Source organism: Salmo salar, chromosome ssa29 (assembly GCF_905237065.1).
Source record: "Salmo salar chromosome ssa29, Ssal_v3.1, whole genome shotgun sequence".
NCBI classification, from domain to species: Eukaryota; Metazoa; Chordata; class Actinopteri; order Salmoniformes; family Salmonidae; genus Salmo; species Salmo salar.
The window spans coordinates 21,402,416-21,427,443 of record NC_059470.1 but is presented as its reverse complement, the minus strand read 5'-3'; the positions used below and the strand labels follow the sequence as shown (position 1 = coordinate 21,427,443).

Genomic DNA, 25,028 nt, shown 5'->3' with positions numbered 1-25,028 from the left:
ATTTTTTCCTGCGTGAAACGCAGAATTCTGCATTAACACAAACCCCTAAGTTTAACTTGCTATCTAAGTAAGTGGCTGAATTAATAAGGTGACAGAGCATCATATTGTGTTAGCTTTCTGCCGTGTTTGAGAAGTCAAAGCCCTTTTGGATGAGTTATTTGTACAGCTGCCACTGATATCTTGATTTCCTGCGTTTTTTCTCCTCTTTGTACTCGGCTGATCTGCTCCTCCCTTATCTTCTCTGAGCAGAGCAGGCAGGCCCGTTGCCCTAGCGACTCCAGACTCCACACAGAGACGGCGTGTAGACATGCTGTTAGAGATCCAGTACTGCTCTTCCTTCAGACAAGCATGCGTCAACTTTGTTCATTTGTACAATGTCTCTCGTTCACATTCGCTTGGAAATGTCTAAACTCACCAGAAATGACATTCGGTAGCTCCTACCTATACATGTATAACTTTAGGAGCTGGATTCCCTGACTTGGCAATTGTTAGCATATTTAGCTAGCAGCCTCCATGGAAATTCGCTATTACTTGTGCAAATTTTATTAGCATTCTAGTAATAGACGTTCAAAGGACTTTTTTGCGTTTTTGGGGTTCCCTTGTGTACTAAGCCGGTAATACCGTAAATCCCAGGGTGAGAGAAGGATGGTATGATGATATGAAAGTCTGGATACCGCCCAATCCTAATCTCCAATGGTAACGACAAATAGGTCACCCACCATTTGTAACGGGTTGGAGTTATTTCCAAACACCACAGCAGTGTTGAGGAAAGGGAGGGGGTACCAAGGTACCCCTAGGGAAAGAAAGAGAGCAAGAGAAGGGATGGGGAATGTTAAGATGTTATGAGTTAAGACTGAATAGTAGTGCTGAGCGATTAGTGCTTTTTGAGGTCCGTTCGATCATTAAACAAAATGTATCACAGTTTTCAATTACGGTTTCGATTATGTTTCTAGACATTAAATGCACTATGCATTTGGTGTGTATATAACATTTGTTTTATTTGATTACGTTATTATTTCATTCCAAGTCATCATCTCTGTTGTCTGACAAATTCACTATTTTAGAAGTTCTTCAAAGTAAATAAGGCATACTTTTATGACTGCTGAATAATAACTATCAATCACTTAGATCATGTATTTTCAGGTAGAGATACCTCTCAAAGAAACTGCTTAGCATGTGCTGTCTATCCTTTCTTGATCGCTCGCTTTTCTCTCCGTCTCTCAATGGCTGGCGCTCAATGGATTATGGTCATTGTAGTTAGTTTAGCGCAGAAAACGTTGCAATTATGTAGAGTATTGGCCTGTTGGAACTACAGCTCCCTACTACATCGCACAGTTCGGGCTTGATCCGATTTATCTCTAGAGAAACTGCATCGAGCTCACAGAAGAAAAAAATAATGGAATTCAAATAATGGAACCACCGGCAAAATTTCAGTAACCGTCATATCAGTTAATCACTCAGGCACACTGAACAGAGACACAGGCAACTGTGGCTTTAGTTAGGCCGTTCGTTCACCATGTTAAGAAACGGGTTAACCGTGCATTATTACAGTAACCAAGCACCGTAGTACACTTGTATCAATGTGCACCATTACAGGGGAGATTGTTAGGAGAGCGATAGGAGAGAGAGGAAGATTGAAGGATCTGGCCCCCTCAGAGCACAGACTGATGAGAGATGGTCCAGTAGAGGTAACCAAGACTCACAACAGCAATGCACAGTGTTGTGGCACGTTCAGATAGAACTATATGATGTACTGTAGAACAAACCCCTCTGACATGTAGAAAAGGGCATCTTGTCAGTTCTATCTGAAACAGTGTTGTGCCTACCGAATGTGGCCCAGGCTTGTCTTGTGACTACAACCTGCAGAGAGGGGGCAGCACAGAATGTCATTGAGTTGTACCAGAAGATGTTTTATTTTGGCGGTTGTGGGGATTTGGCACAGTGGAAGGAGCGGGATTGCAGTAGAGAGAAAAAGAGGGAGGGTGAGAGCAGAACTGTAAAGGGATCGACTAGAGGGAGAGGAGCAGTGCTTATATATGCTTTTATAACACCCACTAACCCCCCCTAAGACTACAGATGTATCCATACTTCACCACCCACGTCCCTTAAGTCCAGGGAGTTCAGTAAGTCCTTAGCCGAGGTTCTATAAAGTGAGCCTATAGCTTGATAGCCTTGAGCAGTGCTGAATGGGAACATTTCACTATCACACATCAGCCATCACTTCTCCAACCTAACCACTAGCTAATTGGGTGGGGTTAGCATTGCACTATCATCCAAAGCATGAGCATACATTTTTAGTTTGTGTATGTGATCCCTGTGGGAATTTAACTCACGGCCTTGGCGTTGCTAACATCTCACTGGTTTGCTAGCAATGCCATTTCCTTTCAACGTTAAGCTTGACGTACTCTAATTAAGATACAAGAACCCCAGGAGCTATCTCCTTGGGAGTTAGTTTATCTGCAAGGCTTAGTCTTTAATTCATTGGGTTCATAATCCTGCCAGCCCTTGATCCCCATCATACAGATATAAAATCTTACAGCAACAGGAAATGTACATGTATTATGTGGACTATAATTAATGGACATTTTTGTAGGGTTTGATGAATGTTTCGTTAGGGCCAATCAAAACTGAAATGTCAAAGTGGGAATTACAAACTTTAGAAGCCTTTTTAAACCTCAAATACACAAAGTTTTCTTTCCCTGCCGCACAGGAAAATTCTCAGCAATAAAATAGTGATCAAATTATTTTTATTTTATTTAACCTTTATTTAACTAGGCAAGTCAGTTAAGAACACATTCTTATTTACAATGACGGCCTAGGAACAGTGGGTTTACTGCCTTTTTCAGGGGCAGAACAACAGATTTTTACCTTGTCAGTTCGGGGATTCGATCTTGCAACCTTACTGGCCCAATGCTCTAACCACTAGGCTACCTGCCATCCCAATTAAGATCCTACATATGGATCATTGCACTCATTCCACTACAGTTACACCTGTTCTTCTACTCCTACCCCCCCTCGCTCTCTCTCTCTCTCTCTCTCTCTCTCTCTCTGACTCTCAAAGCAAGAGTCAAAGTTCTTTTAAAAGTGGTGCTTTCAAATGGAAAAGTCAATGTTTCTGCCCCTTTGCCTGGATTCCTAGCCCATCATATTTTCCTAAGAGCAGAAAAGAGAGGGTGTCTGCAGCCAAGGCAGGGGAGAAGAATGTCTTGTGCCACCCTCCATGCGAGTATTGGTAGTCACAAAACAGCCATGGGAACAGCCTCGCAAAAACGCTGCTCCATGACCACTGCTCTATCACCCAGCCTCACCCGGGACTCTGTAACAGGCTTTTTCCTGGTCCACTACCCACTCCTGTCACACTTTAACACACACTGGCTGGAGAAGTTTACCACCCAAAGATGGCAGATGAAACACTTAGCTGGCTCCCCGATTTGTAGCGCTGGAGCACACACTAGGAATTGTACAGTATGTTAGGGTGAAACTTGGAACAAGTTGTGTGTTGACTAGGATTTACAGTGCCTTCAGAAAGTATTCAGACCCCTTGACTTTTTCCACATTTTGTTACATTACAGCCTTATTCTAAAATTGATTAAATAAAACATTTTCCCACAGCAATCTACACACAATACCCTTATAATGACAAAGCAAAAACTTTTTTTTTTTTTTTTTTTATGCTCATTTATAATTGTTTTAAAACAGAAATACCTTACATAAGTATTCAGACCCTTTGCTATGAGACTCGAAATTGAGCTCTGGTGCATCCTGTTTCCATTGAGATGTTTCTACAACTTGATTGAAGTCCACCTGTGGTAAATTCAATTCATTGGACATGATTTGGAAAGGCACACACCTGTCTATATAAACTTCCACAGTTGATAGTGCATGTCAGAGGAAAAACCAAGCCATGAGGTCGAAGGAATTGTCCATAGAGCTCATAAACAGGATTGTGTCGAGGCACAGATCTGGGTAAGGGTACCAAAAAATGTCTGCGGTTTTGAAGGTCCCCAAGAACACAGTGGCCTCCATCATTCTTAAATGGAAGAAGTTGGGAACCACCAAGACTCTTCCTAGAGCTGGCCGCCTTGCCAAACGGAGCAATCGGGGGAGAAGGGCCTTGGTCAGGCAGGTGACCAGTGGTCACTCTGACAGAGCTCCAGAGTTTCTCTGTGTAGATGGTAGAACCTTCCAGAAGGACAACCATCTCTGCAGCACTCCACCAATCAGGCCTATATGTTAGAGTGGCCAGACGGAAGCCACTCCTCAGTAAAAGGCACATGACAGCCCGCTTGGAGTTTGCCAAAAGGCACCTAAAGACTCTCAGACCATGAGAAACAAGATTCTCTGGTCTGATGAAACCAAGATTGAAGTCTTTGGCCAGAATGCCAAGCATCACGTCTGTAGGAAACCTGGCACCATCCCTAAGGTGAAGTGTGGTGGTGGTAGCATCATGCTGTGGGGATGTTTTTCAGCAGTAGGGACTGGGAGACTAGTCCGGATCAAGGCAAAGATGAATGGAGCAAAGTACAGAAAGATCCTTTATGAAAACCTGCTCCAGAGCGCTCAGGACCTCAGACTGTGGTTCAGTTTCACCTTCCAACAGGACAACGAGCCTAAGCACACAGCCAAGACAACGCAGGAGTGGCTTTGGGACAAATCTCTGAATGTCCTTGTATGGCCCAGCCAGAGCCAGGACTTGGACTCAATCAAACATCTTTGAAGAAACCTGAAAATTGCTGTGCAGCAATGCTCCCCATCCAACCTGACAGAGCTTGAGAGGATCTGCATAGAGGAATGGGAGAAACTCACCAAATACAGGTGTGCCAAGTTTGTAGCGTCATACCCAAGAAGACTCAAGGCTGTAATCGCTGCCAAAGGTGCTTCAACAAAGTACTGAGTAAAGGGTCTGAATACTTAGGCTTTTTTGCAAACATTTAAAAAAAAAAAAGGTTTTGCTTTGTCATTATGGGGTATTGTGTGTACATTTATGAGGGGGGAAAAAACAACTTAATCCATTTTACAGTACGGCTGTAACGTAACAAAATGTGGAAAAAGTCAAGCGGTCTAAATACTTTCCGAATGCACTGTATGTGATTGTTTTTGATTTTTTTTCAAAAGCTACAAATTGATGTTGTTGTAAGTGGGTGATTTGTGTATGCAAAGTATTCTCATTGTTAATAACATCCTCATAGGAACTGGAGAACTGTTTCCGTTCATGAATAATTCCGACACAAATTAAGATTTCTGATTGAATTCCAACCCACTCTAGAAATATGTAATGGAATGTTTTGAACTTCCATAAATGACACTTAGCTAATAGAGAATTTTACTAATCCTGTCCTGGAGACTAAGTGTGTCGCAGTTCAGATGCCTCTCCTCACTATAATGTACTGTATACAAACTGACATTTATGCTCTCTATTGTTGAGGACAGGTATTTGACATGACACTCAGGTAGCAGGCTAGCAGAATAATTCAGCCTGAATAGACCTACCATTGCAGACCTGGGTTCAAATAGTAATTTGGATTCTGAAAGCAATAGAATCAAAGGTGCAAACACCACCCATCTGGCACTCTAGGCAGGCTCAATCAAACACTCAAAATATTTAAAGGAAGCCAAATACACTGCTCAAAAAAATAAAGGGAACACTTAAACAACACAATGTAACTCCCAGTCAATCACACTTCTGTGAAATCAAACTGTCCACTTAGGAAGCAACACAGATTGACAAAAAATGTCACATGCTGTTGTGCAAATGGAATAGACAACAGGTGGAAATTATAGGCAATTAGCAAGACACCCCCAATAAAGGAGTGGTTCTGCAGGTGGGGACCACAGACCTCTTCTCAGTTCCTATGCTTCCTGGCTGATGTTTTGGTCACTTTTGAATGCTGGCGGTGCTTTCACTCTAGTGGTAGCATGAGACGGAGTCTACAACTCACACAAGTGGCTCAGGTAGTGCAGCTCATCCAGGATGGCACATCAATGCGAGCTGTGGCAAGAAGGTTTGCTGTGTCTGTCAGCGTAGTGTCCAGAGCATGGAGGCGCTACCAGGAGACAGGCCAGTACATCAGGAGACGTGGAGGAGGTCGTAGGAGGGCAAGAACCCAGCAGCAGGACCGCTACCTCCACCTTTGTGCAAGGAGGAGCAGGAGGAGCACTGCCAGAGCCCTGCAAAATGACCCCCAGCAGGCCACAAATGTGCATGTGTCTGCTCAAACGGTCAGAAACAGACTCCATGAGGGTGGTATGAGGGCCCGACGTCCACAGGTGGGGGTTGTGCTTACAGCCCAACACCGTGCAGGACGTTTGGCATTTTCCAGAGAACACCAAGATTGGCAAATTCGCCCCTAGCACCCTGTGCTCTTCACAGATGAAAGCAGGTTCACACTGAGCACGTGACAGAGTCTGGAGATGCCGTGGAGAACGTTCTGCTGCCTGCAACATCCTCCAGCATGACCGGTTTGGTAGTGGGTCAGTCATGGTGTGGGGTGGCATTTCTTTGGGGGGCCGCACAGCCCTCCATGTGCTCTCCAGAGGTAGCCTGACTGCCATTAGGTACCGAGATGAGATCCTCAGACCCCTTGTGAGACCATATGCTGGTGCGGTTGTCCCTGGTTTCCTCCTAATGCAAGACAATGCTAGACCTCATGTGGCTGGAGTGTGTCAGCAGTTCCTGCAAGAGGAAGGCATTGATGCTATGGACTGGCCCGCCCGTTCCCCAGACCTGAATCCAATTGAGCACATCTGGGACATCATGTCTCGCTCCATCCACCAACGCCACGTTGCACCACAGACTGTCCAGAAGTTGGCGGATGCTTTAGTCCAGGTCTGGGAGGAGATCCCTCAGGAGACCATCCGCCACCTCATCAGGAGCATGCCCAGGCGTTGTAGGGAGGTCATACAGGCACGTGGAGGCCACACACACTACTGAGCCTCATTTTGACTTGTTTTAAGGACGTTACATCAAAGTTGGATCAGCCTGTAGTGTGGTTTTCCACTTTAATTTTGAGTGTGACTCCAAATCCAGACCTCCATGGGTTGATAAATTGGATTTCCATTGATTATTTTTGTGTGATTTTGTTGTCAGCACATTCAACTATGTAAAGAAAAACGTATTTAATAAGATTATTTCTTTCATTCAGATCTAGGATGTGTTGTTTAAGTGTTCCCTTTATTTTTTTGAGCAGTATATTACTTGAGCCCAGGTCTGCCTCAGTACAGGCTACTGGCCATTTGCTTCAAGGCGGCAGCTTTGGGCGCTGCATTATCATGATTCTGCATTGCAGATACACAGTGCTTTCAGAAAGTATTCACACCCCTTGACTTTTTCTACATTTTCTTGTGTTACAGCCTGAATTTAAAATTAAACAGGCCTACAGACTATACCCCATAATGTCAAAGTAGAATTGTTTTTCTACATTCTTACAAATTAATTAAAAACTGAAATGTCTTGAGTCAATAAGTATTCAACCCCTTTGTTATGCCAAGCCTAAATAAGTTCAGGAGTAAAAATATGCTTAACAAGTCACATAAGTTTAATGGACTCACTCTGTGCAATAATAGTGTTTAACATAATTCTTTAATTACTACCTCATCTCTGTACCCCACACATACAATTTATCTGTAAGGTCCCTCAGTTGAGTTGTACATTTGAAACATAAATGCAACCACAAAGACCAGGGAGGTTTTCCAATGCTTCACATAGAAGGGCATCTATTGGTAGATGGGTAAAAAAATAAAAAGAAGCAGACATTGAATATCCCTTTAAGCATAGTGAAGTTATTAATTACACTTTGGATGGTGTATCAATACACCCAGTCACTACAAAGATACAGGCGTCCGTCCTAACTCAGTTGCCGAAGAGGAAGGAAATCGTTTGGGTATTTCACCTTGAGGCCAATTGTGACTTTAAAACAGTTAGAGTTTAATGGCCATGATAGGAAACTGAGGATGTATCAACATTGTAGTTACTCCACATTGCTAACCTAATTGACAGAGTGAAAAGAAGGATGCCTGTACAGAAAAATAGTATTCCAAAACATGCATCCTGTTTGCAACAAGGCACTAAAGTAATACTACTTCAGACTGCTTTCCACCTGACTGGAAGATTAACTCACCTTTCAGTCAGACAATAACACAAGCCCAAATCTTCACCGGAGTTGCTTACCAATAAGACAGTGAATGTTCCAATTGGCCGAGTTACAGTTTTGACATAAAGTCCTGAAAATGGTTGTCTAGCAATGATCACTTTTCACTTAGTCGTTATGGGGTATACATTTAATCAATTTTGAATTCAGACTAACACCACAAAATGTGGAACAAGTCAAGGGGTATGAATACTTTATGAGGTCATTGTACCAGCTCTTGGAAACACCTTATTGTTCTCTACAGACACATAACCAGTAGAGACAGCATCCTCTAGCTCCATTAACATCTATCACTGACTTTAATGTGCAGTGCCCTCTAACCACTGTGGCCCTGTTGAAATACTCTTAAAATGCCTTTTTCCTTCCAATCAATCAAATGTTTATTGTCACATGCGCCGAATACAACAGGTGTAGACTTTAAAAGAAAAATAGTAACACAACAGGAATAAAATACACGAGTGGAGCTATACACTGAGTGTACTAAACATTAGGAACACCTTCCTAATATTATTGGGGATGGACTCTACAGGGATGTTGGCTCTTGTTGATTAATGCACCCCACAGTTGTGTCAAGTTGGCTGGATGTCCTTTGGGTGGTGGACCATTCTTGATACTCAGGGGAAACTGTTAAGCGTGAAAAACCCAGCAACGTTACAGTTCTTGACACATTCAAACCGGTGTTCCTGGCACCTACTGCCATGCCCCGTTCAAAAGGCACTTAAATCTTTTCTCTTGCCCATTCACCCTCTGAATGGCACACATACACAATCCATGTCTCAAATGTCTCAAGGCTTAAAAATCCTTCTTTAACCTGTCTCCTCCCCTTCATCTACTTATTTGAAGTGGATTTAACAAGTGACATCAATAAGGGATCATAGCGTTTACCTGGATTCACTTGGTCAGTCTATGTCATGGAAAGAGCAGCTGTTCCTAATGTTTTGTACACTCAGTGTATACGGGGAGTACCAGTACCAGATCAATGTGCAGGTGTACGAGGTGCTCTATATATACAAAAGTATGTGGCCACCCCTTCAAATTAGTGGATTCGGCAATTTAAGCCACACGCGTTGCTGACAGGTGTATAAAATTGAGCAAACAGCCATGCAATCTCCATAGACAAACATTTGCAGTAGAATGGCCTTACTAAAGAGCTCAGTGACATTCAACGTGGTAGTGTCATAGGATGCCATCTTTCCAACAAGTCAGTTTGTCAAACTTCTGCCCTGCTAGAGCTGCCCCAGTCAACTGTAAGTGCTGTTATTGTGAAGTGGGAAACGTCTAAGAGCAACAACGGCTCAGCCGTAAAGTGGTAGCCCACACAAGCTCACAGAACGGGAGTGCCGAAGCGTGTAACGCGTAAAAACGCGTCTGACCTCGGTTGCAACACTCACTCCTGAGTTCCAAACTGCTTCTGGAAGCAACGTCAGCACAATAATTGTTCATTGGGAGCTTCATGGAATGGGTATCCATGGTCGAGCAGCCGCATCACCATGCACAATGCCAAGGGTCGGCTGGAGTGGTGTAAAGCTCGCTGCCATTGGACTGGAAATGCATTCTCTGACGTGATGAATCACGCTTCATCATCTGGCAGTCCAACGGACAAATCTGGGTTTGGCGGATGCCAGGAGAACGGTACCTGCCTGAATGCATAGTGCCAACTGTAAAGTATTGGTGGAGGAAGAATACTGGTCTAGGGCTGTTTTTCATGGTTCGGGCTAGGTCCCTTAATTCGAGTTAAGGGAAATTTTAATGCTACAGCATACAATGACATTCTAGACAATTCTGTGCTTCAAACTTTGTGGCAACAGTTTGGGGAAGGCCCTTTCCTGTTTCAGCATGACAATGCCCCTGTGCAGAAAGTGAGGTCCATACAGAAATGGTTTGTCGAAATCGGTGTGGAAGAACTTGACTGGCCTGCACAGAGCCCTGACTTCAACCCTATCGAACACCTTTGGGATGAATTGGAACACCGACTGCGAGCCAGGCCTAATCGCCCGACCTCACTAATGCTCTTGTGGCTGAATGGAAGCAAGTCCCCACAGCAATGTTCCAACATCTAGTGGAAAGCCTTCCCAGAACAGTGGAGGTTGTTATAGCAGCAAAGGGGGGGACAACTTCATATTAATGCCTGTGATTTTAGAATGAGATCTTCAACGAGCAGGTGTCCACATACTTTTGGTCATGTGGTGTATTTGAGGTAGTTATGTAAATGAAGGCAGGATAGAATGACTAGGCATCAGGCTACATAATAATGAGAAGTACAATAAATAACAGAGTAGCAGCAGCAGTATATGAGTGTAAATGTGTTGTCCGTATGCATTTGTGTGTGCATATGCAGTGTATGTGAATGTGGATTCGTTTTGTGTGAATGTGTGTGAGATGTCATGTCAGATCGGCGATAACGTCAAGGAAGGAAGGCCGGAAGGATCCATTTTAAGAGTATTCCAACAGGGCCTGTGCGTAACACTGGGTGAAAAGGGACATTTGTGTTTATTTTGTACTGGCCAGTGATGCACAGTAAGGTAATAGATTTTGGGAGGTGTTAGCTGGGTGATATGAGGACCTAAGGGTCTTGGACTGGAACAAACAGCTGTTTCATAATGTACTATATTGAATAGCTGTTTATCACACCCTCATGTAACACGGATGCAGTCGGTGTTCTCTTCACGTGTGGCTTTTGTTTTAGCTGTTGGGGCCATGCTCAATACAATACATATTTTTTTACCCATTTGCACAGAATTGATACATTTGCAGTCAGCACTGGGATTTGAACCGACAACCCTCCGGTTACTGGCCTCGTTTCTCTAACCTCGAGGCTTCAGCCATCCGTACTGAGATGGTTCAATATGACTCTGAATAAACTGGTTGTTCTGCTGGTGTCCGGTAATTTAGCTTGATGACTGATTTCCATGTTTTCATTATGGTAAGTATGTCCTGACACAGGAGGAAGAGTTACCTTGTTGTTTTTTGGGGTACTTAATTGAAGTCATTTTCACTAGCAAGTCCTGTGGCACTTTACGCTTCGCCATCTCTTTCATTCGATTTTTTAAAAGCCTCATTTGACAAGGTTTTGGCAGGATACAGGATTTCTAAAGGCTATTGTCTTACGTCAGTGACTTCCAGCAGATTGTCTTCTGTTGTAAAGCAGTCGATATCCATCATACAGGAGCTTCTTACGCTCTCTGACCCTCCATTATTCCCTTGGCTGGTTTCCCAGTAACAGCTGCAGTCAGGCCCGCTAGAACCCCAGCTACCCTGGGCTATTATTGGAAGTTTCCAAACCCCTCTTCAGAAAGTTTCAGTTTGCTCACTCTTTCCAACTCCTGTAGCTTAAATGGTTCAATAGAAGCCCAAGGAGGCACTGGATATGTGTGGCTTTGGATTGAACACGATCCCTTCACTTTGAGTCTAGAGCATCAGGAAATGTCAGTGCCCACAGGCAAACACGTTCTCAATATCAACATGATTTGTTCTTCTGAGTGTTAATAATTAGACTCAATGGGCTGTAGCTTCACACATCACTCACTGATCCCCTTATGTCTGTTGATTTTCCATTAACAGTTACAACCCCTCATCATAAGGCCTACATAACATTGTCATAACAATGACATAACGGATGTCATAACCAGTCATGACTTGTGGTGTTGGCCTTATGACTGGGAAGGTTCAAGCAAAGTGTTACTATGGTAACTCCACCAGATGCTCTCCATTGAGATGGTCTCCCAAACACTAACCCGTGTGTCTGTCTTCTACATGTCTTTGTCCAGGTGGCTGACTTCATCCACTCTCTTCACGGCTGTGATGAACAAGCCAAGCAGTTCAAAGAGGAGGTAAGAGTGACACACCCTCTATCCACCCTCTGGTCAACCTCCTCTAGTCCCCCTCTAGTTGCCCTCCAGACCCCTCTAGCCCCTCTCTAATCTCCCTCTAGTCCCCTTCTAATCCCCTCGGGTCCCCTACTAATCCCCTCAGGTCCCCTTCTGGTCCACCTCTGGTCCACCTCTGGTCCCACTCTGGCCCCCTCTAGTCCCCCCTGGCACCCCTCTAGTCCCCCCTGGTCTCCCTCTAGTCCCCCTCTGGCCCCCCTCTAATCCCCTCTGGTCCCCCTCTAATCCCCTCTGGTCCCCCTCCTCTAGTCCCCTCTGGTCCCCCTCCTCTAGTCCCCTCTGGCCCCCCTCCTCTAGTCCCCTCTGGCCCCCCTCCTCTAGTCCCCTCTGGCCCCCCTCCTCTAGTCCCCTCTGGCCCTCCTCCTCTAGTCCCCTCTGGCCCTCCTCCTCTAGTCCCCTCTGGCCCTCCTCCTCTAGTCCCCTCTGGCCCTCCTCCTCTAGTCCCCTCTGGCCCTCCTCCTCTAGTCCCCTATGGCCCTCCTCCTCTAGTCCCCTATGGCCCTCCTCCTCTAGTCCCCTCTGGTCTCTATCTGGTCCCCCTCTGGTAACCTCTGGTCCCCCTCTGGCAGCCCTCTAGTCCCCCCTGGTCCCCCCTCTAGTCCCCTCTAGTCCCCCTCTACTGGCAGCCCCTCTAGTCCCCCCTGGTCCCCTCTCTGGCCGCCCTCTAGTCCCCCCTGGTCCCCCTCTAATCCCCTCTGGCCCCCCCTCTAGTCCCACTCTGGCCCCCCCTCTAATCCCCTCTGGCCCCCCTCTAGTCCCACTCTGGCCCCCCCTCTAATCCCCTCTGGTCCCCCTCTAATCCCCTCTGGTCCCCCTCTAGTCCCACTCTGGCCCCCCCTCTAGTCCCACTCTGGCCCCCCCTCTAATCCCCTCTAGTCCCCCCTGGTCCCCCTCTGGCCCCCCCTCTAGTCCCACTCTGGCCCCCCCTCTAGTCCCACTCTGGCCCCCCTCTAGTCCCCTCTGGTCCCCCTCTAATCCCCTCTGGCCCCCCTCTAGTCCCACTCTGGCCCCCCTCTAGTCCCCTCTGGTCCCCCTCTAATCCCCTCTGGTATCTCTCTAGTCCCACTCTGGCCCCCCTCTAGTCCCCTCTGGCCCCCCTCTAATCCCCTCTGGTATCTCTCTGGTCCCCCTCTAGTTCCCTCTAGTCCTTCTCTAGTCCCCCCCGTCCAAAGTAATCTAAATAGTTTTAATGCTGGCCCTCCTCCATACGGCTAAACTAATGAGGGGAAACAGGTGTGGAATAGCCTTTGCCCGTATAGTTGTTAGGCTGCTGTCTGCAACAAAACACTCAGAGAAATGGATTCTCTTCCTTCATCTCCACTATGTTTGGTCCACTATGTTTGGTTTGAGTTGATAATTATACCAAGGTAAGGAGACATGACTGGAATCCAAAGCAATTCATTAAATGCTAGTAGCAGTAGCGATTAGCATTCTGAGCACAGCCATCTTTCCCTCAGCTAATCTGAATACAGTATTTGCCATCGCTCTCTTGGTCATTGAAATCCCCTTTTCACCAATCCCAGTTAACACTCCACAGTTGTGCTTTTTACATACACAAAATGTGAGTTGCACGTTTAGTCGTTGAACAAGCATTCACCATCTGATCCAACTGATAAATACATGATTACCGTTTCATAAATGATCAAACGGCTCATACTCTCTGTATAGTGGCAGATAAGATCTATAGCCCTTAGAGAGTGAGAGGGATTTTTTTCTCTGTCTCACTGGGTTCAATTGACTGCATATCAGCTGTTGACCCATGCTGTAATCTGATTGGTTGTCGTCCAACAGCAAATTGACGGGAAAGCCTTCTTGCTCCTGACCCAGCGTGACATCGTCAAGATCATGAGCGTGAAACTCGGTCCTGCCCTCAAGATATACAACTCCATCCTGATGTTCAAGCACGCTGAGGACAACCAATCAGCCGCTGGCAACGCCAACACATGAAGCATTGGAAGCCACACCCACCAGGCCCACCCTATGTGTCTGTCGAACACATAGATTTACTGTATGGATTCATTCCAAGATCCCTGACTCCTGCTCCTTCACCTTGGCCTACAGGCACTTTAGTTAAAGGACTAGAACTTCAACTAAAGCCGCTACATGATCTGTCCAGACCGATGGACTTTCAGGTTTGTGTGTGTGCATGTGTGTGCGTGCGTGTGTGTGCGTGTGTGTGTCTTCTTCCTTGGACACAGCCTCTAATTCTGCCTTTAATACTCAAATGTAGGTGTCATGAAGGTCAACTCAACAAAACCCGCATTTAAAGCTACACAGCACAGTTTTCTATGTCTTTTACGCTGTAGCTTCTCCATGCTCTACCTTTCTCCTTCAGGATCAAAGAAGTGACAATCACCACCAACAGTAAAGAGCTGTGTACTACATCATGACAAACCTGTGCTTTTTCTGGGTCATCACGGTGCTATGTGTATTCCGATTACAGTCTACATCACAGTACGGGAGTTGACCTCTGGTACTACCAGCTTACGATCTCTGTCTATCGACTCAAACAGGGATACATATTCCAAACGTCTCTGCCGTTCTGATTTGTTTTGATTCTATTTTGTATGAATGTCATGTGACTACCTATATCAACTCACCTATATTTATTGTGAAAAATATCTTGGTGTTTGCATAGTTGAAGGAAATTAATATATTATATATGAGCAAATTGTTTTAAATTTTATTTTATAATATATTGCACATTAGAAGAACGAAAAATTAACTTCACTTAAGTTTTGGGAAATGTAAAACCATGGGATAGCTTTGAGCTGAAGATTAGTCTAAATAAGTATAATTTCTGTTATTATAATGTTAAGGTAGTTCAGATATCTTACATAGTCTTAATCTCTGTGGTACTGCAGCTCGAGACAATAGCCATGTACGTTTCTCATTATTTACCTTTTGATCCATACTCGTTGAAAAGGACCAATATTGTATTTTTTCTTCTCCTTCATTTTCATTTTTTTGCTCTCCTTTTTACCATTGGGGTAAGTTTTCTCACAGTCCTGATAGGTTGAAGTTGTTTTCTTATTATCAAAGAACAGCATACTTGATCTTCTGCACAATTAAGAATTGAATCGTATATTTTGCTATAACTTGGAACTTAAGCTATATGTTGAAACAACTGTGCTATATCATTTGTTCTCTAGTCTTAATATAAATGTTGCTACTAAATTTCAACTGAACTCCATTGAAACTTCAGGAATATGAAGAAACCGTTTACTGTACTTTCTGCTTTTTTCCTATAGGGACTTTCTCTCTATCCCAAATGTCAAGCATCCGGAAACTTATATTTTATTCTGATGCTGCTTGTCTTTCTCAATGCTGTAACGCGCAAGACTGCTGTTTAGTGCATGGACAATACTGCTACATCTTGGTACAACCTCCAATATGGAGTTAGATATCTGCCCTTAACATATTCTACACGTATTTAGGAGACTCGCAATCTATTTTGGCGGATATCTACCTCCATATATCAACCACTTATCTATGAAAATGACAACTAATTGAACCATAAAGATGTGTTGTACATATTTGTAAACCCTGTTTCTTACACTGAATTTGCACTTTGTACAACTTAATGGATTCAGATCACATGACTTCACAATCCAAATAAACAGTGCAAAGTCCCTGCCGTCTCCACATTCCGTTTTAGTTCTCCTCAAGCTAATTTTGCATTATTTATTGTTTATTTGACTACTACAGTGCGAAGGCTTGCACGCCCATTTCCAACTTCCAAGGTCCCCCTTGACATTTTTATGTACAAAAATTGAAATAAATGGACTGTGGCTGGGATTTATTCAACTGCAGATAGTGGTCTTCCGGATAGCACTTTCTTTTTGATTTGCACAGCAGCGTGTTTCGGATGGTTCATTTAGATACTGGCAGTCCTGTGGTGTGACACATTCAGTTCTGACTGCAAACCAGTCATCCACTGCTGCAAAACCAGACTGACAATTTCAGGGACACACTGCTGTGAAAATCAAGCACACTTTGCACTCCCATTTCTCTCTGTGACCACCTGAAAGGGACGGAAGGTCAACACGACATTGACCCTGCATACTCTACTTTACTCAAAACCAGGATCACAGAAATACATCTCAGTCCAGTACTATACATGGAAGCAGCAGAACTGATGATGCGAGACCAAGATACTTCATACATTATTCAAACAACATTTTAAGAAAACAATGTGCTTATTCAGTATCCCAGAACTATGCCTCCAGGACATATGAATACCTATTATGAATATATTGAATACAATAGATTGGATATTTATATGCTTACACGAAAACACACAATGACTGCAAAAAATAGAAAGCACATGAACATGGCTGGTATAGAGTGTTTTGATGTAACCCCAAGGGCATTTGATCCCAGGAGAGTATGGTGGCATATCCCACATCATATGCAGGCTTTATCCTCTGTAGCCCTAAAATTCAACTTGGGACCTTGAAGCCAGTTCCACTGCACTTCTTTTCATTGTTGCCCTCTAATCAGGGACTGATTTTGACCTGGGCCACCAGGTGTGTGCAATGAATTATCAGGTAGAACAGAAGCAGCAGGCTCCACACCTCAGAAGGTAAGAGTTGAATACCTGATGCTCTGTAGTAGGAGTCTTATTTCATGTTCTTTCTCTTGGTGTAGTGTGTGCAGTAAGCCTATGTATCAAAGCTATATTCATGTTATCCTCTTATAGAAATTGTAGGTGGTTGTCTCCTGGAGCCCTTGGACCCAAGCTCATTTATATAAAAATATATATATACACAGTGCCTTGCAAAAGTATTCAGACCCCTTGGAAATGTTCACATTTTGTGTTACAAAGTAGGATTAAAATAGATTGAGTTGTCTTTTTTCTGTCAACAATCTACACAGAAAATTCTGTAACGTCAAAGTGGAAGACAAATTCAAAAAATGAAATAACTAAAATATAGTCGTTGCATAAGTATTCAACTAACCTTAGTTAATACATGTTTGAAACACCTTTCCCATTGATTACAACTGTGAGTCTTCTTGGGTAAGTCTACTGTACAAGAGATTTCCACAACTGTATTATGCAATATTTGCTCATTATTCTTTTAAAAATTCTTTAAGCTCTGTCAAGATGTTGGGGATCAGGGCTAGACAGCAACTTTCAATTTTCATGCAGATTTAATTCAAAACTGTAACTTGGCCACTCAGGAACATTCTCCTTGGTAAGCAACTCCAGTGTAGATTTGGCCTTGTCTTGTAGATTATTGTCCTGCTGAAAGGTGAATTCCTCTTCCAGTCTCTGGTGTAAAGCAGACTGAAGCAAGTTATCCTCTAGGATTTTGCCTGTGCTTAGCTCCATCCTGTTTCTTTTTATCCTGAAAAAAAAAACTGTATTTGTCAATGTCAAGCATACCCATACCATGATGCAGCCACCACCATGCTTGAAAATAAGGAAGCAGTTACTCAGTGTTGTGTTGGATTTGCCCCGAACATAGGCTTTGCATTTAGGTCAAAAAGTGTCAAAAAGTGTATTCCTTTGTTGTGTTTTTTAAAAATTCAGTATTACTTTAGTGCCTTGTTGCATACAAGATGCATGTTTTGGAATATTTGTATTCTGTATATATGTATTTTTCTTTTCACTCTGTAATTTAGGTCATTATTGTGGCCATCACTACAATGTTGATCCATCCTCCGTTTTCTCCTATCACAGTCATTGAGCTCTGTAGCTGTTTTAATATCATGGTAACATCCCTAAGCCGTTTCGTTCCTGTAGCTCAGTTCAGAAAGATGACTATCTTTAATGAGTCTGGTTTAATTCATAATCCACAGCATAGTTACTAACATGACCAAAGAGATATTCAATGTCTGATATGTTGTTGTTACCCATCTACCAATCACTGCCCTTCTTTATGAGGCTTTCAAAAAGCTACCTGGTCTTTGTAGTTGAATCTGTGCTTGAAATTCAATACTTGACTGAGGACGTTACAGATGTATGGAGGACTGAGGAAGGGTTGGTCATAATGAAATTGTCAACCCCTATTATTTCAGTGAGTCCATGTAACTTATGTGATTTGTTAATTACTCTTGAACTAATTCAGGCTTGCCTAAACAAAGAGGTCGAATACTCATGCCAGGACAATATTTTAGTTATTGAATGTTTTATATATCAAAAAAAATAATAATTCCTCCACTTTGACATTACAGAGTATTTTGTGTAGATTGTTGACAAAAAATAACAAATCCATTTTAATCCCACTTTGTGACAATAAAATGTGAAGAAATCCAAGGGGTCTGAATACTTTTGCAAGGCACCGTATACACTGAGTATACAAAACATTAGGAACACTTGCTCTTTCCATGACATAGACTGACCAGGTGAATCCAAGCTATGATCCCTTATTGATGTCACATGTTAAATCCACTTTAATCAGTGCAGATGATTGGTTAAAGAAGGATTTTTAAGCCTCGAGAAAATTGAGATTTGGATTGTGTATGCGTGCCATTCAGAGGGTGAATGGGCAAGACAAAATATTAAGGAGCCTTTGAAGGGGTATGGTAGTAGGTGCCAGGCGCACCAGTTTGAGATCAACGTCGAACTACAACGCTGCTGGGTTTTTCATGCTCATTTCCCATGTGTGTCAAGAATGGTCCATCACCCAAACGACATCCAGCCAACTTGATGCAACTGTGGGAAGCATTGCAGTCAACATGAGCCAGCATCCCTGTGAAACGCTTTCGACACCTTGTCGAGTCTATGTCCAGACGAATTAAGGCTGTTCGAGGGCAAAGGGGGTACATCTCAAAATTAGGAAGGTGTTCCTAATGTTTTGTACACTCAGTGTATGTGTGTATATATACAGTTGAAGTCGGAAGTTTACATACACTTAGGTTGGAGTCATTAAAACTCGTTTTTCAACCACTCCACAAATTTCTTGTTAACAAACTATAGTTTTGGCATGTCGGTTAGGACATCTACTTTGTGCATGACACAAGTAATTTTTCCAACAATTGTTTACAGACAGATTATTTCACTTATAATTCACTGTATCACAATTCCAGTGGGTCAGAAGTTTACATACACTAAGTTGACTGTGCCTTTCAACAGCTTGGAAAATTCCAGAAAATTATGTCATGGCTTTAGAAGCTTCTGATAGGCTAATTGACATAATTTGAGTCAATTGGAGGTGTACCTGTGGATGAATTTCAAGGCCTACCTTCAAACTCAGTGCCTCTTTGCTTGACATCATAGGAAAATGAAAAGAAATCAGCCAAGACCTCAGAAAAAAATTGTAGACTTCCACAAGTCTGGTTCATCCTTGAGAGCAATTTCCAAATGCCTGAAGGTACTACGTTCATCTGTACAAACAATAGTACGCAAGTATAAACACCATGGGACCACGCAGCCGTCATACCCCTCATGAAGGAGACGAGTTCTGTCTCCTAGAGATGAACGTACTTTGGTGCGAAAAGTGCAAATCAATCCCAGAACAACAGCAAAGGACCTTGTGAAGATGCTGGAGGAAACAAGTACAAAAGTATTTATATCCACAGTAAAACGAGTCCTATTTCAACATAACCTGAAAGGCCACTCAGCAAGGAAGAAGCCACTGCTCCAAAACCACCATTAAAAAGCCAGACTACGGTTTGCAACTGCACATGGGGACAAAGATCGTACTTTTTGGAGAAATGTCCTCTGGTCTGATGAAACAAAAATAGAACTGTTTGGCCATAATGACCATGATTATGTTTGGAGGAAAAAGAGTGAGGCTTCCAAGCCGCAGAACACCATCCCATCCGTGAAGCACGGGGGTGGCAGCATCATGTTGTGGGGGTGCTTTGATGCAGGAGGGATTGGTGCACTTCACAAAATAGATGGCATCATGAGGAAAGAAAATTATGTGGATATATTGAAGCAACATCTAGCAACATTAGCATAACAGAAGCTTCTAAAGTCATGACATCATTTTCTGGAATTTTCCACGCTGTTTAAAGGCACAGTCAACTTAGTGTATGTATATTTCTGACTCACTGGAATTGTGATACAGTGAAATTTAAGTGAAATAATCTGTAAACAATTGTTGGAAAAATTACTTGTCATGCACAAAGTAGATGTCCAAACCGACTTGCCAAAACTATAGTTTGTTAACAAGAAATGTGTGGAGTGGTTGAAAAATGAGTTTTAATGACTTCATCCTAAGTGTATGTAAACTTCCGACTTCAACTATATATACACTACATATATATAGTACCAGTCAAAAGTTTGGACACACCCACTCATTTAAGGGTTTTTCTTTATTTTTACTTTTTTCTACATTGTATGCTATTCAATGCTATGAAATAACACATATGGAATCATGTAGTAACCAAAAAAAGTGTTAAAACAAATCAAAATATATTTTTGATTTTAGATTCTTCAAAGTAGCCATCCTTTGCCTTGATGACAGCTTTACACACTCTTGGCATTCTCTCCACCAGCTTCATGAGGAATGCTTTTCCGACAGTGTTGAAGGAGTTCCCAAATATGCGGAGCACTTGTTGGCTGCTTTTCCTTCACTCTGTGGTCCAACTCATCCCAAACCATCTCAATTGGGTTGAGGTCAGGTGATTGTGGAGGCCAGGTCATCTGATGTATCACCATCACTCTCCATCTTGGTCAAATAGCTCTTACACAGCCTGGAGGTGTGTTTTGAGTCATTGTCCTGTTAAAAAACAAGTGATAGTCCCACTAAGCGCAAACCAGATGGGATGGCATATTGCTGCAGAATGTTGTGGTAGCCATGCTGGTTAAGTGTGCCTTGAATTCTAAATAAATCACTGACGGTGTCACCAGCAAAGCACCCCCACAACATCACACCTCCTCCTCCATGCTTCACAGTTGGAACCACACCTGTGGAGATCATCCGTTCACCTACTCTGCATCTCACAACGACACGGAAGTTGGAACCAAAAATCTCACATTTGGACTCATCCCACCAAAGGACAGATTTCCACCGGTCTAATGTCCATTGCTCGTGTTTCTTGGCCCAAGCAAGTCTCTTCTTATTGGTGTCGTTTAGTAGTGGTTTCTTTGCAGCATTTCGACCATGAAGGCCTGATTCACGCAGTCTCCTCTGAACAGTGGATGTTGAAATGTGTCTGTTACTTGAACTCTGTGAAGCATTTATTGGTGGGGCTTGCGGGAGCAGCCCCAACTTAGATATTTGACATACTGCTTCTTATTATTATTCCGCCGCCTACGCCTCCTACAGCGTTTATGCTAGAAATGCTGTTCCAACTTCAGAACGTGCGGAATGGTCTGGATCGAGTTGCTTGTATACAACATTTTGATATCTGCTATACTTTTTAAGTTATTCACTTTTTTGTCGTCTTTTTTCACTCAATCCGTTAACATGGGATTTGTCAAGATTCTAAGGCTCTCCATTGTGACATAATCACTTCCAACTGTAATTTTCGAGTTGGAATCATGAAACTTTTGATCCAATCAGCTAATAATTCCACTTTGCAACAACTTAGACAAACAATTAAAGGCTTACCAGCTTTGTCTACTTCTCTGCTACCCAAATTTAGCGTTTGGACCAAAAATTATATTTGCATCAAAAGTTACAGCAGTTTAACCGCATCAACAACATTTTCTGTAACATTTTTGCAAACAATGTCCGTTTTGACCACTACCGCAACAAGTTAGACAAAAAGTTAGAGCGTATGAGATATTCGTCTACTGCTCTGCTATTCATAGCTGTGCGCGGAATCAAAATATTCAATACAGAACTTACGGTACAGCTGTTTTTGTAACTGCATTACCACGTGTTTTTCAAACTTTCCCAAACAGCTGCCGTTTTGACCACTAAGACTATATTACATACCACAACTTTACAACTTCTTACTGAAACCACACAACTGCTTACCATATCTAGTGACAACAACCACACAACTTCTGAACACAACCACACAATTACATACCTCAACCACATAACTTCTGACCGCAACCACACAACTTCTGACCATATCTAGTGACCTCAACCACACAATTACATACCCCGACCACACAACTTCTGTCCACAAAACTTCTGACCACACATCTAACTACTGACCATATCCAAACAATTTTTGACCTCAACCACACAACTGCTTACCACGTCTAGTGACCACAATCGCACAACTTCTGACAACAACCACACAACTGCTTACCATATCTAGTGACAACAACCACACAATTACATACCACAACTACACAACTTCTGACCACATATTTAACTACTGACCATATCCACGCAACTACTGACCACAACTACTGAACCACATAGCTACTGACCACAACTTCTGACCTCAACCGCACAACTTCTGACCACATCTACTGATCACAGCCACGCAATTACATACCTCAACCACATAACTTCTGACCACAACCACACAACTGCTTACCACATCTAGTGACCACAACCACACAACTTCTGACACACAACTTCTGACCACACATCCAACTACTTACCATATCCACACAACATTTTACCACAACCAGACAACTACTGAACCACATAACTACTGACCACAACTTCTGACCAAATCTACTGACTTTCGATGAGAAATAAAAATGACATTTTTACACTTCTTTCACTACCACAAACAAACGTTTAAAGAGCTTTAGCTAAACCCACCAACTTTACTTGTAAAGTTACCATCTAGTTTGGACTGCTATCTGAGGTGCAGTTAACTCTAATGAACTTGTCCTCTGCAGCAGATGTTACTCTGGGTCTTCCTTTCCTGTGGCAGTCCTCATGAGAGCCAGTTTCATCATAGCGCTTGATGGTTTTTGTGACTTTCAAAGTTCTTGAACTTTTCCGTATTGACTGACCTTCACGCCTTAAAGTAATGATGGACTGTCATTTCTCTTTGCTTACTTGAGCTGTTCTTGCCATAATATGGACTTTGTATTTTACCAAATAGGACTGTCTTCTGTATACCAACCCTGCCTTGTCCCAACACAACTGATTGGCTCAAACGCATTAGGAAGGAATGAAATTCCACACTTTTTTTGTTACTACATGATTCCATATTTTGTCTTGGGGCGGCAGGTAGCCTAGTGGTTAGAGCGTTGGGCCAATAACCAAAAGGTTGCTGGATCAAATCCCTGAGCTGACAAGGTAAAAATCTGCCATTCTGCCCCTGAACAAGGCAGTAATCCCACTGTTCCCCAGTAGGCTGTCATGGTAAAAAAAAAAAAATTCTTAACTGACTTGCCTGGTTAAATACAAAATAATTGTCATTTCATGGTTTTGATGTTTTTCTACAATGTAGAAAATAGTAAAAATAAAGAAAAACCCTTGAGTGAGTAGTTGTGTCCAAACCTTTGACTGGTAATGTATAAAACAATACATATATTTTTTTTATTCAAGCACACGTACACATGGATTTTGTATTGTAAATTTGTGTAGATTTGTAATGTCATGTAGTATTTTGAATTGTATATAACTGCCTTAATGTTGCTGGACCCCAGGAAGAGTAGCTGCTGCCTTTGCAGCAGCTAATGAGGATCCTTAATAAAGACAAATGCATACCACAGGAGTCTGCTTTCAATGTTCAAAATATACCAGAGAGCATAATTTAGCCCCAGAGGATCAATAGTTTAAAAATTGTTTTATTGTGGATTAGGTTTTATCACAAGCACGTACAGGTAACTGCCAAAATAAAGGAAACACCAACATGAAAGGGAAAGGTGGATAGCTTCCCAGAAGCGTCTTAATAGGGTGTTGGTGGCCCACCACGAGCTGCCAGAACAGCTTCAACGCACCTCGGCATAGATTCTACAATGTGCACCTAAACCATGCCAGGAAGATGCACCCAACCCATAATATACTTTGAATTCCCTCATTTATTCAAGTGTTTCCTTTATTTTGTTAGTTACCGGTGTGCCTACAGTCGGAAAGGCCACATATAATCCATAGAAGAGTTTTGGAACCTCTTACTGTGGAAATTGAAGTGTTAAACTCATTGGTACACTAGCAATGGCTGCCAGTCCTGACTTGAATGGGAACTGCCATCTATGGATTGTAGAAAACCTAGCTCTGGGGCCTATGACTTCTTTATCCGGCCCTGATTGTCTCTTACAGTGTGTTTGAATGCAATTATGTTCTGCACAGTACTGTATGTGGTGGCTCGAGAAACAATGCCTCTGTGTGATTTAATATCTTCCCACTGACTTTGTAATTTAGAAAAATTGTCTTTAACTCCATGCTATTCAAGTAATGCTATCAGGAGGTAGTCTTAGGCTTAAACAAGTCTACCACAGTGTTCATTTGATTATAGCGCTACTGAGAATGAAGATATAGAGTCCCTTTGGAAAGTTTTCAGACCACGACTTTTTCCACATTTTGTTACATTACAGCCTTAATCTAAAATTAAATAAATAAAAATACTCAGCAATCTACAGAAATACCTTATTTACATAAGTATTCAGACCCTTTGCTATGAGAATCGAAATTGAGCTCAGGTGCATCGTGTTTCCATTGATCATCCTTGAGACGTTCCTACAACTTGATTGGAGTCCACCTGTGGTAAATTCAATTGATTGGACATGATTTGGAAAGGCACACACCTGTCTATATAAGGTCCCACAGTTGACAGTGCATGTCAAAGCACAAACCACGCCATGAGGTCGAAGGAATTGTCCGTAGAGCTTCGAGGAACAGATCTGGGGAAGGGTACCAAAAACTTTTTGCCACATTGAAGGTCCCCAAGAACACAGTGGCCTCCATCATTCTTAAATGGAAAAGGTTTGGAACCACCAAGACTCTAGAGCTGGCCTCCCGGCCAAACTGAGCAATCGGGGGAGAAGAGAGGTGCCCAAGAATCCAATACTCACTCTAACAGAGCTCTAGGGTTCCTCTGTGGAGATGGGAGAAACTTCCAGAAGGACAACCATCTCTTCAGCACTCCACCAATCAGGCCTTTATGGTAGAGTGGCCAGACGGAAGCCACTCCTCAGTAAAAGGCACATGACAGCCTGCTTGGAGTTTGCCAA

The 25,028-nt window shown here is 42.8% G+C and overlaps 1 protein-coding gene across 6 annotated transcripts in view; it reads left to right on the top strand.

Moving 5' to 3' along the window:
- Window positions 1-15,666, top strand: part of LOC106590345 (lethal(3)malignant brain tumor-like protein 4) — a 142,592-nt gene extending 126,926 nt beyond the window's left edge. For all 6 annotated transcript variants that reach the window (XM_014181266.2, XM_014181265.2, XM_045710681.1 and 3 more), the window contains 2 exons: window positions 11,915-11,977; window positions 13,826-15,666. In XM_014181266.2, coding sequence (XP_014036741.2) covers window positions 11,915-11,977; window positions 13,826-13,981 — 219 coding nt within the window. In that variant the 3' untranslated portion in view covers window positions 13,982-15,666. The remainder of the gene's footprint in view (window positions 1-11,914; window positions 11,978-13,825) is intronic.
- The last annotated feature ends 9,362 nt before the right edge of the window (window positions 15,667-25,028 follow it).